Source organism: Anabrus simplex, chromosome 1, assembly GCF_040414725.1.
Source record: "Anabrus simplex isolate iqAnaSimp1 chromosome 1, ASM4041472v1, whole genome shotgun sequence".
In the NCBI taxonomy this organism is placed as follows: domain Eukaryota; kingdom Metazoa; phylum Arthropoda; class Insecta; order Orthoptera; family Tettigoniidae; genus Anabrus; species Anabrus simplex.
Genome location: NC_090265.1, coordinates 1,388,009,251 through 1,388,026,003, shown reverse-complemented (window position 1 = coordinate 1,388,026,003; position 16,753 = coordinate 1,388,009,251). Strand labels below are relative to the sequence as shown.

General features: G+C 41.8%; 1 protein-coding gene across 2 annotated transcripts in view; it reads right to left on the bottom strand.

Moving 5' to 3' along the window:
- Positions 1-16,753, bottom strand: part of LOC136878923 (autophagy-related protein 16-1) — a 415,189-nt gene that overhangs the window by 299,666 nt on the left and 98,770 nt on the right. For both annotated transcript variants that reach the window (XM_067152540.2, XM_067152549.2), the window contains one exon: positions 8,228-8,363. In XM_067152540.2, the coding sequence (XP_067008641.2) occupies positions 8,228-8,363 (136 nt within the window). The remainder of the gene's footprint in view (positions 1-8,227; positions 8,364-16,753) is intronic.

Genomic DNA, 16,753 nt, shown 5'->3' with positions numbered 1-16,753 from the left:
TGGCCACTCCAGCGATTTCTTGTTACAACATATGTCTGCTTGTTCTGATTGGTTTCAATTCCGCTCTCTTGTGCATAATTATTTTCTTCCCTATGAAGTTCGCCAACAATTAAGCTCGGTATTCTTACGTCGTCATCAACGCCCTGACGAACCCACTTATGACTTTTTAGATTCTCTTATCACCTTTGCTGACGTTCTTGCTCTCTCTGAACATCCTCAAGAAATCATTTCGCTTGTTCGTTTTTATGCTGCCCCTCCGTTTCAACTTTTAATTAACCCCTTTTCTCCTCCTACTTCTATTTCTCATCTTTATCATCTAGCTCAAATGGATACCTTTAATTCCTACAGTAATGCTTCGTATAATGCTTCTGTTCCCCCTCCTCTTCCTGCTTTTTCTTCTCCCCTTCCCTCTTCTTCTCCTTCCTCTTCTCTTACTCCTCCGCCCGTCTCTTCGCTTTCTTGTTTCCGCTGTCAAGGCCGAGGTCATCTTGTCGTAATTGTCCCACTCCACGTTCAGGAAACGCTCCCTCCCGCCGTGTGTAGGCAGCATTCGGTCCATGGGGGAAAATCTGCCATCTGCTGTTTTGTGCTCGACTCCATCTTCTTACATTCTGACTCTACTTCAGAATATTCCTTCTATTGCTTTGTTAGATTCTGGGGCCTCTCTTTCACTTATCAGTTCCTCGTTTTTCCAACAGCTACTGCAATTACACCCTCATCTGCAATTACATTCTTCGGATTTATTCTGCACTTCTATCTCACGTCACCCCTTAAATATTTTGGGTCAACTTATTCTTACAGTTAAGATTTCTAAATTTTCTTGGTCTTTTCCTTTTTATGTTGCTCAGGATCTTCCTATTCCCCTTATACTAGGTTATAATTTTTTTTCTCATACTGGTCTCATTCTCCACTCTCACACTTCTTCCTTCTCTTTTCACTTTGATTCTGTAACTAATATTCCGTTGATTAATCCTTCTGATTACCCTACGTCGTTCCGTTTTCCTCACCCGCATATTTATGTTACTCAGTCTCAACAGGAAGTCTTAACTTCACTTCTTGATGAATTTTCTGACGTCGTTACGGAACAACTTGGTACTGTTCGCAATTATGAGGCCCACATTGATCTTTTGGACCACTCTCCCGTCAGATCCCCCCCTTACCATCTTAGTCCACCTCGTATGCAACTTTTGGAACGGCATATATCCCAAATGCTAACTGATGGCACTATTATCCCTTCTACCTCCAATTATGCTTCTCCTGCCTTTCTGGTTAATAAGCCTGACAATTCTACGCGTTTCGTAGTTGATTACCGTCATCTCAATAATAAGATTCAATATGATGCCTATCCTCTACCTAAGTTACAAAACGCCTTTCAGTTTTTTACTAATGCCAAATATTTTTCTATTTTTGATTGCAACTCTGCCTTTCACCAAATTCCTCTTGATGCGGCTAGTTCTAAACTTACTGCCTTTATTACCCCTAATGGCCTCTATCAATTTACTAAGTTGCCTTTCGGTCTTAACGTCGGTTCTCAAGTCATGCAACGCCTTGTTGACTCCCTTTTTTCGGACATTAAATATAAATATCTTTATCCCTATGTCGACGATTTATTGATATTTTCTCCTGATTTTGATTCTCATGTCTCTCATCTTACTGAAGTACTCTCTCGTCTTCGTACTGCTGGTCTCACTATTAACCCTTCCAAGCTCTCTCTTGCCCAAACCTCCGTAAAATTTTTAGGTCATATCATTTCTTCTCAAGGCGTTTCTGTTGATCCTGATCGTACTGCTGCTATTACTCAACTTTCTCCTCCTAAAAACATCAAACAACTACGTACTTTTCTTGGTATGGTTTCTTTTTATAACCGTTTTATTCCCAATTTTTCTCACATTGCTGAACCATTGCACTATCTTAAACGTAAGGGTGTTAAATTTCTTTGGACTTCTACTCAAGAACAGGCTTTTTCTACCCTTAAATCTCTTCTTGTTAAAGCTCCCATTCTACAGTTTCCCGATTTTTCTTTACCTTGCGAGGTCCACACTGATGCTTCTGATCATGCTATTTCTGGAGTTCTTCATCAAATTGTTCAGGATACCCCTCTACCTATTGCTTATTTTAGTAAATTACTTTCACCTGCCGAACGCACTTACTCTATCTATGAGCGAGAAGCTTTAGCTTTAGTCACGACTCTAGAACATTTCTCTGACTACCTTGATCACAAGGAATTTCTCGTCAAAACTGATAACCAAGCCCTTTCTTGGCTCCTTTCTAATGCCCCTAAAATCGGCAAAACTGGCCGCTGGTTGCTCCGTCTTTCCCGTTTTAAATTTTCTATTAAATTTATCTCTAGTACTCAGAATTGTGTTGCTGATGCTCTATCTCGTCTTTTTGATCCTTCCCCCTCTGATGTTTCTTCTTTTCTTCCTACTTCTCAGTCTCTTCCCTCCTCTGATTCACCGCCTTTGGGTACTTTAATTTGTTCTTTGATTGATTTTCCATTATCTTTTCAATCCTGTCAATCTCATCAACTTCATGATGATTTTTGTGTTAAAACGAAGGCTTTGCTTTCTGACCCTTCTTATCGTGGTCCTTTTGTTTTCTCTAAAGGTCTACTTCTCTTCAAACCCACACCTAAGTCTTCTCCCAGAGTTGTCGTCCCTTCTATTTTACAGCCTATGATACTCTCCTATTATCATTCTTCTCCTGTAGGCGGGTATTTTGGATTTGCTAAAACTTACGCCCGCATTGCCTCTCTTTATTTTTGGCCTAATTTGCGTAGTTCTGTCCGTCACTACGTTTCCACCTGTCAACCCTGTCAGTTAGCTAAACCTCTCAATTCTAGATCTGCTGGCCTTCATTCTGCTCTTCCCCCCACCTACCATTTACCTGGTCGGACCTCTTGTTCGTTCATCACGTGGTAACACCTATATTTTTTCTTTATTGGGCTTCTTCTATTGTTATCAATCTTCTTTCCAACGTCATATTTCCTCTTATCGGTTTGCCTTCAAATTTAGTTTCTGACAATGCATCTATCTTTACCTCGAAAGCTTTCTTTCAAAGGTGCTTTCAACTTGGAATTAAGAAGATCAATATTTCTCCTTATTATCCTCAGGCTAACAGTGTCGAACGCCATCACAGAAATCTTAAAATTGCTCTTTCCATTTTTCATTCCTCCTATCATAAGGACTGGGAACTTAATCTTTCTGATTTAGTTCTTGCCTTTAATTCCAGTGTAAATTCTTCCACCTGATTCACTCCTGCTAAATTGTTTCTGGGTTGTGATCTTCACACCCCTTTGTCACTCTCTTGGGATCTTCATCCCCTTTTAGAATCAGATGATTCTCAATCTCTTCCATCTCTTTGGTCAGAAGCTCTTTCCAATCTTCAAGCTGCTCAACTTCTCTCCAAGAAAACTCATGATTTCCGTCATCATCCCTCTACCTTTAAACTAGGTGATTTGGTTCTTTTACGTAACCATCCCCAAAGTTCTGCTAGTGACCAGATTTCTGCGAAATTAGCTTCCCGCTGGTTAGGCCCATTTCGCATTATTTCTTTGCCTACCCCTGCTAATGCCCTTTTACAGTCAACTTCTGTTCCTGTTGATGTCAAACGTGTGCATATCTCTCAGCTAAAGAAATTCAATACTTCTATTTCTGATAAATAATATATTTTTCTCCTTTTTCTTTCTTTCCCCACCCTTTTCCCTTTTCCTTTTCTTGGGAATTGATTTTCTTCCCGGATTGATACTTCTTGTTTTATACCCATCTTTGTTCGGGTCTCTCTTTCCTAGCGCTGTTCAGTCGTTATATACATATATTATTTTTGGGTCCTTTGAATTTTGACCAATTTCTTTTTGTTATATTCTTGCTCCTCGATGCTGTGCTCCGTCACTCCGTCACGACCCGCATTCCCCATGAGAGGTTTGATAAACCTTTTCTTTTTTTTTGCTCTCATGGAATTCCTTTCATGTATCTGCCACTAAATTGTTATATATCTTTGTGCTACATATATATTTGCCATATTTTTTTAAATATTGTACCTTTTTGTAATATGTGTATCTATAACTAAAAACTGTGTTAACTTACGAACCCTTTATTTTTGGACCGGTCCAGTTTCTTGTCATCCTCGTATTCATTTTTCTCATCCTCATCTCTCTCTCCATCCTCCTCGCCATCATCCTTTGTTCTAGTCCTTCCCATCTCTTCCAGTTTCTTTCTTCATTGCCTCTTTTCTTCATTGGGTACTCTGTCTTTCGCCGTCTGTTTTCTGCTTCTAGCGTACGAACTTCGCTCTTTCGAGTTGGCGCCACTCGTGAAGACCGCTACGCTTTCGTCGCTCCATCACCTACACGCTGCTACTTCGTCTGCATGCTCCGTTTGCTTCCTGGATGCTCTGCTACTCTCCCTACTTCATCTGCACGCTTCTTCATCTTTGGACGCTTCGCTTTCGCCGGCATGTGGGGAATATTATTACGATCTCCGTATATACTCTACGTTTCCCTACCTTGCTTGGCGCTGCTTGCTTCTACTCCACGCTCGCCGCATGATGTACATTGCTCATCTACTGTCAACTCCACTGATTACGTCAGCTGTGCTACACTTTGCCGTGCTTGTGTACTGTGCACCACATGACTTTGTTCTTTCTAGAACTCGCTAGTGTGTATAGCCTTTGCTTCATTTCTGGAAAGTTCCTTTCCTCCTTAAATTGCCCTCTCCACCCATCCATCCTTGAGTCGGGCTTACGTGGTGGAGTGGTGGATTACACACGCTAACAACTGTGCTGTGTTATTATGTCAACTTCAGCTGGACATTATCTGCTGCAACTCGGTGAGCAAGGCTTATAACGCATTTGTTTACATTTGGACTTTACCTTCATTCTGGCATTTGCCTGTTATAAATACTTTACTCAGTCGAGTGGCAATGCTTCGCTTTAAAAACTTTCACATAGGCTTTTTCTACTTATGAACTGCGCTACGGACTATTTGCAAAAAGGAAGCTTCTTCAGTTCTCATTTATGATCTATTGCTACTACTAAACTATTCAATTACCCGGTGAAGAAGATCCTTTCTCATCCTAGTCCCCTTTCCCTTCCCATGCGTCCCTTTTCTTTTCAGGGTTCTGGTTTTGATGCATATTGTATACTTTTGTAAATGTGGCACATCTTTTTTTTAGATTTTTCTTCCATTTCCAAATTTTTTGTTAACTTATGGTTGTTAAAATATATTTACACTGACTGACAGAGCAAATGCAACACCAAGAAGGAGTGGTCAGAACTTTATGCCAATTGCAGGGTAGACTGACGTCACTGAAGTATGCTCATGATGTGAAATGCGCCGCTGTGCTGCGCACGTAGCGAACGATAAATGGGACACGGCGTTGGCGAATGGCCCACTTCGTACCGTGGTTTCTCAGCCGACAGTCATTGTAGAACGTGTTGTCGTGTGCCACAGGACACGTGTATAGCTAAGAATGCCAGGCCGCCGTCAACGGAGGCATTTCCAGCAGACAGACGACTTTACGAGGGGTATGGTGATCGGGCTGAGAAGGGCAGGTTGGTCGCTTCGTCAAATCGCAGCCGATACCCATAGGGATGTGTCCACGGTGCAGCGCCTGTGGCGACGATGGTTGGCGCAGGGACATGTGGCACGTGCGAGGGGTCCAGGCACAGCCCGAGTGACGTCAGCACGCGAGGATCGGCGCATCCGCCGCCAAGCAGTGGCAGCCCCGCACGCCACGTCAACCTCCATTCTTCGGCATGTGCAAGACACCCTGGCTGTTCCAATATCGACCAGAACAATTTCCCGTCGATTGGTTGAAGGAGGCCTGCACTCCCGGCGTCCGCTCAGAAGACTACCATTGACTCCACAGCATAGACGTGCACGCCTGGCATGGTGCCGGGCTAGAGCGACTTGGATGAGGGAATGGCGGAACGTCGTGTTCTCCGATGAGTCACGCTTCTGTTCTGTCAGTGATAGTCACCGCAGACGCGTGTGGCGTCGGCGTGGAGAAAGGTCAAATCCGGCCGTAACTGTGGAGCGCCCTACCGCTAGACAACGCGGCATCATGGTTTGGGGCGCTATTGCGTATGATTCCACGTCACCTCTAGTGCGTATTCAAGGCATGTTAAATGCCCACCGCTACGTGCAGGATGTGCTGCGGCCGGTGGCACTCCCGTACCTTCAGGGGCTGCCCAATGCTCTGTTTCAGCAGGATAATGCCCGCCCACACACTGCTCGCATCTCCCAACAGGCTCTACGAGGTGTACAGATGCTTCCGTGGCCAGCGTACTCTCCGGATCTCTCACCAATCGAACACGTGTGGGATCTCATTGGACGCCGTTTGCAAACTCTGCCCCAGCCTCGTATGGACGACCAACTGTGGCAAATGGTTGACAGAGAATGGAGAACCATCCCTCAGGACACCATCCGCACTCTTATTGACTCTGTACCTCGACGTGTTTTTGCGTGCATCGCCGCTCGCGGTGGTCCTACATCCTACTGAGTCGATGCCGTGCGCATTGTGTAACCTGCATATCGATTTGAAATAAACATCAATTATTCGTCCGTGCCGTCTCTGTTTTTTCCCCAACTTTCATCCCTTTCGAACCACTCCTCCTTGGTGTTGCATTTGCTCTGTCAGTCAGTGTATATATTATTTTGCACTGTTATTATGGTCATCTTCTTTTGGGCCTAGTTCCTTCCTTACTACGCGATTTTCCTCATCATAGCCTACTTCTTATTATATTTTATTAAGCACGTTTGATCACCTAACGTTGTCTTATCAATTATGGTACATTTTATTTCATTGTGGTATATCAAAATATAAATTTAATCATGTCGTCGCCCCGACAGTATTGGTAGCGTTATTACAAGGTGCCGATGAACCTCAACAATATGTGCATTCTACCAGTCGCGATGTATAGCCTTGAAACTGTTACTTTAATGAACAGCACAAACCTCCTCCAAGTCTGTCAGAGAGTGATGGGGCACTATATGCTGCGAATCAGCCTGAGAGATTGAGTCTAAAACAAGCAGATCACGAGGAATTGAGTCGTCGACATGGTGGAGCAAGTGGTAAGACTGAAGTGAAGGTAGGAAAGCCATGCAGCTAAGAGTACCTCAGAGTAGACAAAAGGGTCTGATGGAGTGGAGACCACAAGAATCGAGAAGGAGTGTTGGCAATCACCTACCAGATGGAGAGATGACATCCAATGCCATGAAGAAAGCAACTGGATACTCACTGCCCAGCAGAGGACAATAAGGAGGAGTGGGAGAAGACATCAATAGAAAGGATTGGGAAGAAAATTATACACACAATTTTGTCTCCAGAATGGAGACATAAGCCTACAAGATGAGAACTTACTATCCAGAATAACAATACTCAGAAGACATGTGTCGAGGCAGGCGGTCACATCACGAAATGAAAGATATCACAATGATGAAAAGTGGGGATTGTGTGATACTATATAACAGATCTGGACAGATGGCAGACTTTAATGTGTCACTGGTATAGCATCCTAACTCAATTTGGCCCTGTAGAAATTTTTATTGACAATGTGATAGACTGTACAGGTTCTCAATTGTTAGTGTATGCATTTTCTCATGCAAATACAGCAACAAAAGTCGACAAATGCATCCCTATCATATGCTGAACAAAGATCCTTGGTGAACCGTCCTATATAATAATGCAAAGCTGCAAATGAGAAGAATGATGCAACAAAAAAAATTAGAAAAAAAGTCAGAAAAATTGGGGACTAACCCTCACCCAATCACTATACTCTCCTGACATAGAATCTTCAAATTACCACTTTTTAATGTATCTGAATGACTATCTAAGAACAATCTTAGAAATACAGATAATGCAAAAATTATATTTCACGACTATGTTTTTAAGGAATCTTTCTCATGGACTGACACCAAGTTACTCATTGATAGCTGGCAGAAATGCTTAGCATCTGTAACAGCCTATAAAGAAAATCACATTACCTCTGTGCTATATTATATTCCTTTTCTTGAAACTAAACTTCAAATTGCCATTGTTTTCGTAACCATCACGCAGTAATAAAAAATCTGTGCATTTTTTGATACCACATTCATTCTTATTTCATACCTCTTATCATGTATAGTGGAAAAAGTGCATTTAAAACAAAAATAAATATTTTATTACCAATCTGGTACAATATAATATCACAACACATTTAACACTTAAGACGATGACTCACTACTTACAAATCTGGCTGTGACTTTAGTAGGAAGAGTGCTGGTAAAGAAAGGTACAGAGCCCTCTCTTTGTCGTTCAGGTGATATAGGTCTTGCCTCTTTTGCAGCTTCTTCAAGTTCTTTCTGTAATTTTGCTTGTCTTTTCCTGTAACAGAATAACCCAGACCATTACTACCATAATTTTTTACTTGGTTAACTGGCCGATAACCATGTTCACGGGATGTGAAGTTGGCAAACTTCAATACTAGTATAACACAGTTTGTCATACAGAAAATACGTAGGTTTATTGAAAAGATTTATTATTTCCCATTATCGGATATGGCAACGCTGTTTCTTTTGATGAACATAATACTTCCAAGTTATGCAGCCAGTCCCTGCTATGAATAGTGTGAAAATGTCGCTCATAGGGTCAGTTGATGCACGCATTTCAGTGGACTTGGCAGACTGATGTGCAATAGCAACTTCTGGCTCAGTGAGGAAAGCAACGGGAAACTACCTCACTCCTCATATCTCTAGTACGCCTCTTCAGTGATACCTAGGCCATCTATGACAGCTAATGGTGAACCTGTTGAGGATCCGACCAGCCTTTGGGCTGAATACCCAACATAAATACATACTTCAAGTTGCTTTAGATTGCACTGACACAGATAGGTCTTAAGGCGATGACGGGGCAGGAAAGGGTGGGAAGGAAACATCCATGGCCTTAATTAAGGTACAGCCCCAGCATTTGCTTGGTGTGAAAATGGGAAAACATGGAAAACCATCTTCAAGGCTGCTGACAGTGGGGTTCGAACCCACTATCTCCCGAATACAGGATACTGGCCGCACTTAAGCGACTGCAGATATCGACCTCAGTACCTAATACTTCAGCACACATGTTCCTGCAGTTTAAAAATCGTAACTTTGAGTACATGATCCTAGAGCTATGCCGGCAGTAGCTTAGCTACTGATAGGTTCTCCCATGCTGGACAGGTGATGATCCAGAATAAGTAGGATGTCGTGGTCCTTCACATTGAAGGTTGTGTGTAGGGCTAACGACTCACACCCAGAAAAAGACTCATTACAAAACCTAACAACAGAAGCCAAACAGATTTATCAGACAGACCCACGTAATGGAAAAGAACAAATGATTTGTTACAAATAAAACATTTAATCGAGGATGACCCAGTCAGCACACAAAAACACATGCACACAATTATACTGGACAATGAATGACAACACTTCACTAATAATTATCTTGTCCTCACAATGGGTCTTTGCCTGGCAGTCTTTACCTATAGTGGGGTCATCCTCTGTAATCTCGACTGACAGGTCTTACCTTTTACTTTGCTGCACATGCACCAGTTATTTCACGCAGAGTGGTAGATATGAAGGCAAAGGAGGAGCAATCTCTTGTCCGTGGCATGTAATAGATGTTTTGTTTTTTCTAGAATTTCACATGAAGTTAATTTATTGAAGAGGATATTGATTTTTTCTGAAATTTAATTAAGATTAAAGTTGGGATTGAACCTTTGATCACACTGTAAGTAGGTGTATTCATATGTATGTCCAACCCATGTCCCGTTTCTCTATGGGGTCTAGTATGAAGTGAGATGAATCTTCGTAGCAAGTTTTTACGACTGGATACCTTTCCTGACATCAACCTCATCAGAGGATTTAATGAGGTTAAATGTATGATGTGATATACTGTATGATAGTAAGAAATGAGAGGATGAAACATGGTGCCGGCACATAACCTAATCCTGTTCAGTAGCACTGGCTCAAGGCTTAACGTCGTCAGTGTACTTCGAATTCTTTATTGAATTCTATTATGTAATTCACAAACTTAGTTCGAGAATTGAATCATATTTAGATACATCTAACATCACATAGAACTGTTGTATTTATATCAACAGTCTTTATGGGAGCTACCAGGACGTGTGAAACTAGAGTAGACACCATGCCTGAATATTACAGGTTCTTCAGTAAAGTCTTCCAATTTCTGACAATAAATATCAGTGGACGTGACCACATAGAGGTCATTAAACTCGGATAGGGACAGTAGGTCAACTCCAAGTATGCAAGAAGATGAGATAACTGACTACAAACCAGACGGGGTAGATCTTGCAGTACAAAGTTCAACAGCGGTGGTTGCAGACATAAGGTAATTACAGCACCAGGCATGTTATACATAAATAACATGAATAAGAAATTAATCAGGAGTGATATAAATATAATTCACGTAAAATGCCAATAGTTTTTAAATTTATATCAGGTGTCCTTGTATGTAACAACGAATCTCACAGGGTATTTTTTATATTATTCAATTAAAGTAATGCAAGTTAACTGTGACTTATAGTCATGAGTTCAGTTTTCTTGTAATAATAGTAATTGATTCCATTTCCAAGTATAATCCTCAATTATGGAAATGCAACCACAATCTACATATGACCGAGCTCGATAGCTGCAGTCGCTTAAGTGCGGCCAGTATCCAGTATTCGGGAGATAGCAGGTTCGAACCACACTATCGGCAGCCCTGAAGATGGTTTTCCGTGGTTTCCCATTTTCACACCAGGCAAATGCTGGGGCTGTACCTTAATTAAGGCCACGGCCGCTTCCTTCCCACTCCCAGCCCTTCCCTGTCCCATCGTCGCCATAAGACCTATCTGTGTCGGTGCGACGTAAAGCAACTAGCAAAAAAAAAACAAAAAAAAAACTACATATGTCCTGATCCATATTCCTGTATATTGCCAGGTGTGTGAGTTTATCACCCCACGTCTTGAGAATAATAAATATAAGAAATATGTTCTCTAAATTTGTCGCTTACTACAGCGGCTGGCGCTCAACTAATTTCAAGAGTAATTGTGTGAATGTAATGAATAGTAACAGTAGTGGTGGTAAAAAACCACAAGGTGTTTTAGAGGTCTGATACTAGTGCTATACCATTCGTAAATATTCCAATGTGCCCAAAACTCCCTTCGTTTATTTGCTACTACAGTCTGTGGTAAGCAGATCGTGGTCACTTGTTGCTCCAAACTAAAAAGTGAAAAAAGAAAAAAAAAGAAAAAAAGAAAAAAAAAAGCCCTGAATACTATTCAAAGAGTGTTATCCCATTAATTTTGAGGGGAAAAACCCACCAAAATGTTATTTTATACCTTTCTGGGATTGCAACAAACTGCCTCAGTTTCTAGATATAACTGACGTGTTCCTTTCCAGCCGGGATTACTGTAAGAGTCATCATGAAGAAGCTGTGACCTTGAGAAGTGAAGGCAAGCAAGCTGCTTTCTTGGATTTTTAAGTATAGAGCGTTCCAATCTTAAATTGCAGTACAGCAGTAATGGGATAATTCCGTCTCTTTCCTTCTCCCATGTTTTGCGGGTCTCTAACCATTTAGCCACGGAACCGGACAAGATCAGTGATAAATGTATAGTTCTTGAGGACAAGTGGATTGTGTTTGTGTAGTCTGTGTAGTTGTCAGTTCGTGCTCGTATGTATAGTTCTTAGTTCGAAGAAAAAGTGCAGAAGGATGTATAATGGATCGTCAAATTAAAAAGAAAAGAACGCAATGTTATAATGAGTGTCCTGGTTTATTTTTTAAAGACTACGAATATGAGCAGCGCAATCAGTGAAACAGCTAAAGCTACAGGTTGTTCCGAAAGAACAATCTATGCTATAAGGAAGGAACACACACATGTTCCTTTGCGAACTCTCGGGGAAAAAAAGAGAGAAGGACGACAGAAAAATTAAATATGATGAAATTGTTAGGAGTGGATGCGTCGGGTGGTTCACTCTTTTTTATTTGCTAACACACCACCGACATTGAACGTGATTTTGAGTCGCATAAATGGAGAAGATTCTTTGCCACGATTTTCCAAAACTACGTTGTATCGCTTCTTACATGATATAGGCTTTCGTTATTTAAGACGGGGTAATAAAGCAGCTTTCACTGAAACCGATGAAATTATTAATTGGAGGCACAGATATCTCGGGGAGATACAACGTTTGAGGGCAAGAAATAAAGCTATAATTTACACAGATTAATTGTGGGTAAATATTGGGCAGACAGTGACAAAAGAATGGAAGGATACGACAGTGAAAAGTGCACGGCAGGCCGCTTTTGAAGCCGAGGACCATGATTTGCCTTAGACCACGCAAGTAATGAACATGGTTTTGTTCCAAATGCTGAACTAAAATGTTTATGCCATGAAAACGTAAGGCAATTGGGCAAATTACGTGAACGAAGTAAAGAAAAATGAAAGAGTTTTGTGGAAAGCAGACGAATTACAGGACGATGTAGACGATGAAAATTTTTTAATACGACTTTCTTCATCGTCCGGATCATCCTCAAGTTCATCTCCCGAAACCGTTTCATCCAAAGCGGGAACATCAGGCCTTGCAGAAATGTTAGAAGGTGTACGTCCAATGTCTGAGAGCAACGCCAGTGATTAAGGGATGTTGTATTTATTTTGCCATCCTACATATATTAATTTATGAATGAATGAACTAAAAATTACAAAATTACAAACGAAAAATATGGAACTGTGACGCTCTGTTTGAGTCACACTCGAGAGTGATCTTCACGAGTCGATTTCGCAACAGCGCGCTCCATCTACGCTGTACTGCAATTTAAGGTTGGAACGCTCTATAGTATTAAGCAAATTTTTCATAAAACATCTTTCTTTTTGTAATGGAATTTAAAATGTAGCTATTTTTGTTTCACATAGTGTATTCTTACAGTATTCCTGGCTGCAAAGGCACACCTCAGTTATATCTAGAGACTGCAGCAGTTTGCTGCAATCACAGTCTACAATCCTGCAAGTCTCATTCCCTACATGCTGCAGGATATCGCTCCAGGATCACAATCTGTGAGTCACTTCCTGGCAAGTTGTGATCCACCTTAAACGAAAATATGCCAGCGGCAGTTTTTCTGCTGCTTCATTCATGCTCTTCAAGTCCAAAGGTGACAGGATAAGGATGGTGGAAGTAGATTTTTGGTGAAACAGGACTTGCATGTTGAAGGCAGATGTGTGATGGTCATCTTTCCGAGACCCTGTGACTACTCAGGAAATCGGTCCTCCATCTGTGACTACTCAGGAAATCGGTCCTCCATCTGTGACTGGGTAGGCCTATTTAGGATCACCACTACCCACTCCAAATGGGCAAGACCCTAGAAAATACGGGCTTAACATTAGTAGTCACATACTTACCTGATTGGACAGGTAACATGGACTCAACATGTGGTTGACCACAAATTATCACACAATTGTATTTGGAACGTAGAACATCAGAACATTCCTTGATTTAGGAGACAACAACAGACCTGAGAGAAGAACAGCACTCATCATCCACAAGCTTGCGAAACTACAGACCGATGTTGCTGTCCAGGGTGAAATCAGACTGACTACTGTAGGAAAAATTGTAGACTTTGGTTTGGGTAATACTATATCATCTTTCAGAAGGGTAGAGAGGAAGGTCAGTGCCATTTCCATGCTGCGAACAACTCCAGCATATACCGGGTGGTCCACCAGCCCTTTGCGAACCAGTTTTATGGATCTCTTCACATTTACTGCAAGTCTGAAAGACATTGGTCCCTCTCCATAAACCGGGGTAATATAACAGCTAGAAGACAGCAGGAATTGTGAGAGCCACTATTAATTCATTATGGGTACCTCGAATGAACCCGTAAAATGAGTACAGATACGCAAAACACGTACCTTGCACAGACCGGGAGCATGGTACTGTATAACCTGGGAAGTGGGCACCATAGGTCAAGTGTCGCAGTAGCTCACATGGCAAGCAGACGGGGAGATATGTGGTAGTGGACATTGCTCAAGGTAGGAGGTCTGAATTCCACATAAGAATTTTTCTTTAACAGCCAGCTGCCTGGGATGTGGTAAGGTTGCATACTTGATAGCTTCCAACGACTGATTTGTTTATTTGACCCTGTAAAAGACCGTATGTATTGCTGCAATGGGTATGGTGCTCAGTTGGACGAGGATGAGGAGATTATGGTCTGTGGCCAGTTAGCTACGTCGTACATGTTCCAGGCTTCGTAGACAACAGGGAGGGCAAAGTATGCCCCACTGGAACTATAACACCATGTGATGGCAGGTAATATAGCTGCGCGAACTCCCCTCCTTCGAAGCAATTCACAACACAAAGTTTATTCAATGCCTTGAGATGTATTCCAGCTATGAGTACGTGGATATGTTACTTATCTACGGAGAAGCTAAAGAGAATGCATACCAGGCACAACGCCTGTAACAAGAATGCTATCCGGATACATGACAACCGACGGGCACGACATTTCGGAGTGTGGAAAGATGCCTGTGGGATACTGCATCCCCGGGAAGGACATGGCCTGTTCGAGATCATCCAGGGGCGACTGCTGACAATGAAGAGGTCGTGTTTGACGCTATCCAGTGTAACCCTCATACTAGCACATGGGCCAATGCACAGGAGACAAACATCAGCCGAGCATCTGTTATACGGATATTGCATACCCACCGGTTTCATCCGTAACATATGCACTTACACCAGGAGCTCCATGGTCATGATTTTGATGCCCGGGTGGCGTTCTGTCAATGGATCCTACACTATGTGGACAGTGATCCTGCTTTTCTAGTGACTCCCTTATTTACAGACGAAGCAAGATTCCACAACAATAATTGTACTTCAATACGGAACAAAATGAAAGTTATAGCTTATAATAACCCCAAGTATAGTGATTACGTATCGCTTTGATGGAGGACTCTTCAAAGTGGCCAGATTTCACTCACAGCAATTAACCAATGTTACCAACATAACTGAAATGCAGTATGCTGATGACCTTGCATCACCTGCTTTTACACCCAATAAGCTACATACAGTACAACACTTTGTCAAATGTTTCAAGTGTGCTAAGTTTTTGTGCTAGTGGTTAATGCTGCACTAACACATCAAAGGTTTTTGGTGATGCAAGGATGGGAAAGGTAGGAGCCATAACCTTTATTAAGGTACAGCCCCAGCATTTGCCTGGTGTGAAAATGGGAAACCACAGATAACTATCTTCAGGGCTGCTGACGATGGGATTCAAACCCACCATCTCTCCTGAATGCAAGCTCACGGCTACAAGACTCTAACCGAGTGACCAACTCACTCTGCTTACAATTGTTTTAACCATCAATGCTCAGAAAACCAAGGTACTATCGGCCGACAATGCTACTCCTTACTGACAGCATTGGAAGGAACACTTTTACACTCTTCTAAAATGAAGCTCTGCCGCTGCTGAGGATTTTCTCTGTAACCTTCCACAACAACCCCAACACCCATGGATAGCAGTGCCACCAACATCTCGGGAATTCAACGAGGCACTAAATAAGCTGAAATATAAAAAGGCACCTGGACCAAACAATGTATCTCTGGAACTGATTCAAAGTGGAGGCTTATCTTTAAAACTGTTCACACTTATTCTGTTAAGGTGGGAAGCCCAAAAAGTATCTGGAGATCTCAAAAATGCCATTATCATCAACATATTCAAGAAAGGTGTTGGGTTTATGTGGAAACTATCGTGGTATATTCTTGCTATCCATAGCAGGTTAAGTCCTTTCAGAAATTCTGTTTAGCCACCTCTAAGTTATTACTGAGAGGATTCTCCCTGAATTTCAGTGTAGTCTCCGAGCTTCCAGAGGCACAACTGATATGATCTTCTGTGCAAACACTTCAGGAAAAATGTAGAGGGCAACAAAAACCACTGTTTAGGTATTTTATGATCTGGAAAAAGCCTTTGATTCTGTACCATGATCTGCTTTGCCTGCCTGGAAGTTAAGTCCAGACACTTCATGACAGCATGTTTGGACAAGTTATACATCAAAATAACATCTCAAGCTTTTCCAATTACTCATGATTTGAAGCAGGGCTGTGAACTAGCCCCAACACTCTTTTCTCTTTACCTGGTTGCCATGCTTTGTGAAATATCTGCGAACAAACCCAGCATAGTTTCTCATCCACAAATACGTTCTTTAACATGGGCCACACTGACCTTCAATTTTGCCTTTTCAATTAGCTTTGAAAGTTGTATTTGTCATTCCTCATTCTATGCCCAACAGATGCCATCTTAAGTTTCTTGACAATATTATTAAGTTTTCAACCTTTCTGCATTTGCCTTAGGGTTTCTTTATTGGTGGTACGATCAATCCAAGAAATGCAAAGCATTCTTCTGAAAAATCCACATTTCAAGAGCTTCTACTCTGTGCAATGCATTGCTCTTCAGTGTCAAATTCTCAGCACCATATAAAAGTACTCAGTATACATAGCACTTCACAAACTTACGTCTTGTCTCCAAGGAAAGGCTTTTGTTGCAGGGTAGGCTTCTCATCTTCAGGAAGCTTGCTCGAACCAGTTGAATTCTTGTTATGGTCTCTAAGTCTGGACCAAGATTGTCAGTGATCCAACAGCCTAGATATCTACATTTCCAAACCTGCTCAACTTTTTTGCCATAGATATTCAGACCTATGTGAGCATCACTGTTTCGAATGACAGCCATAACCTTGGTATTTTCAGCACTGACTTTACAAC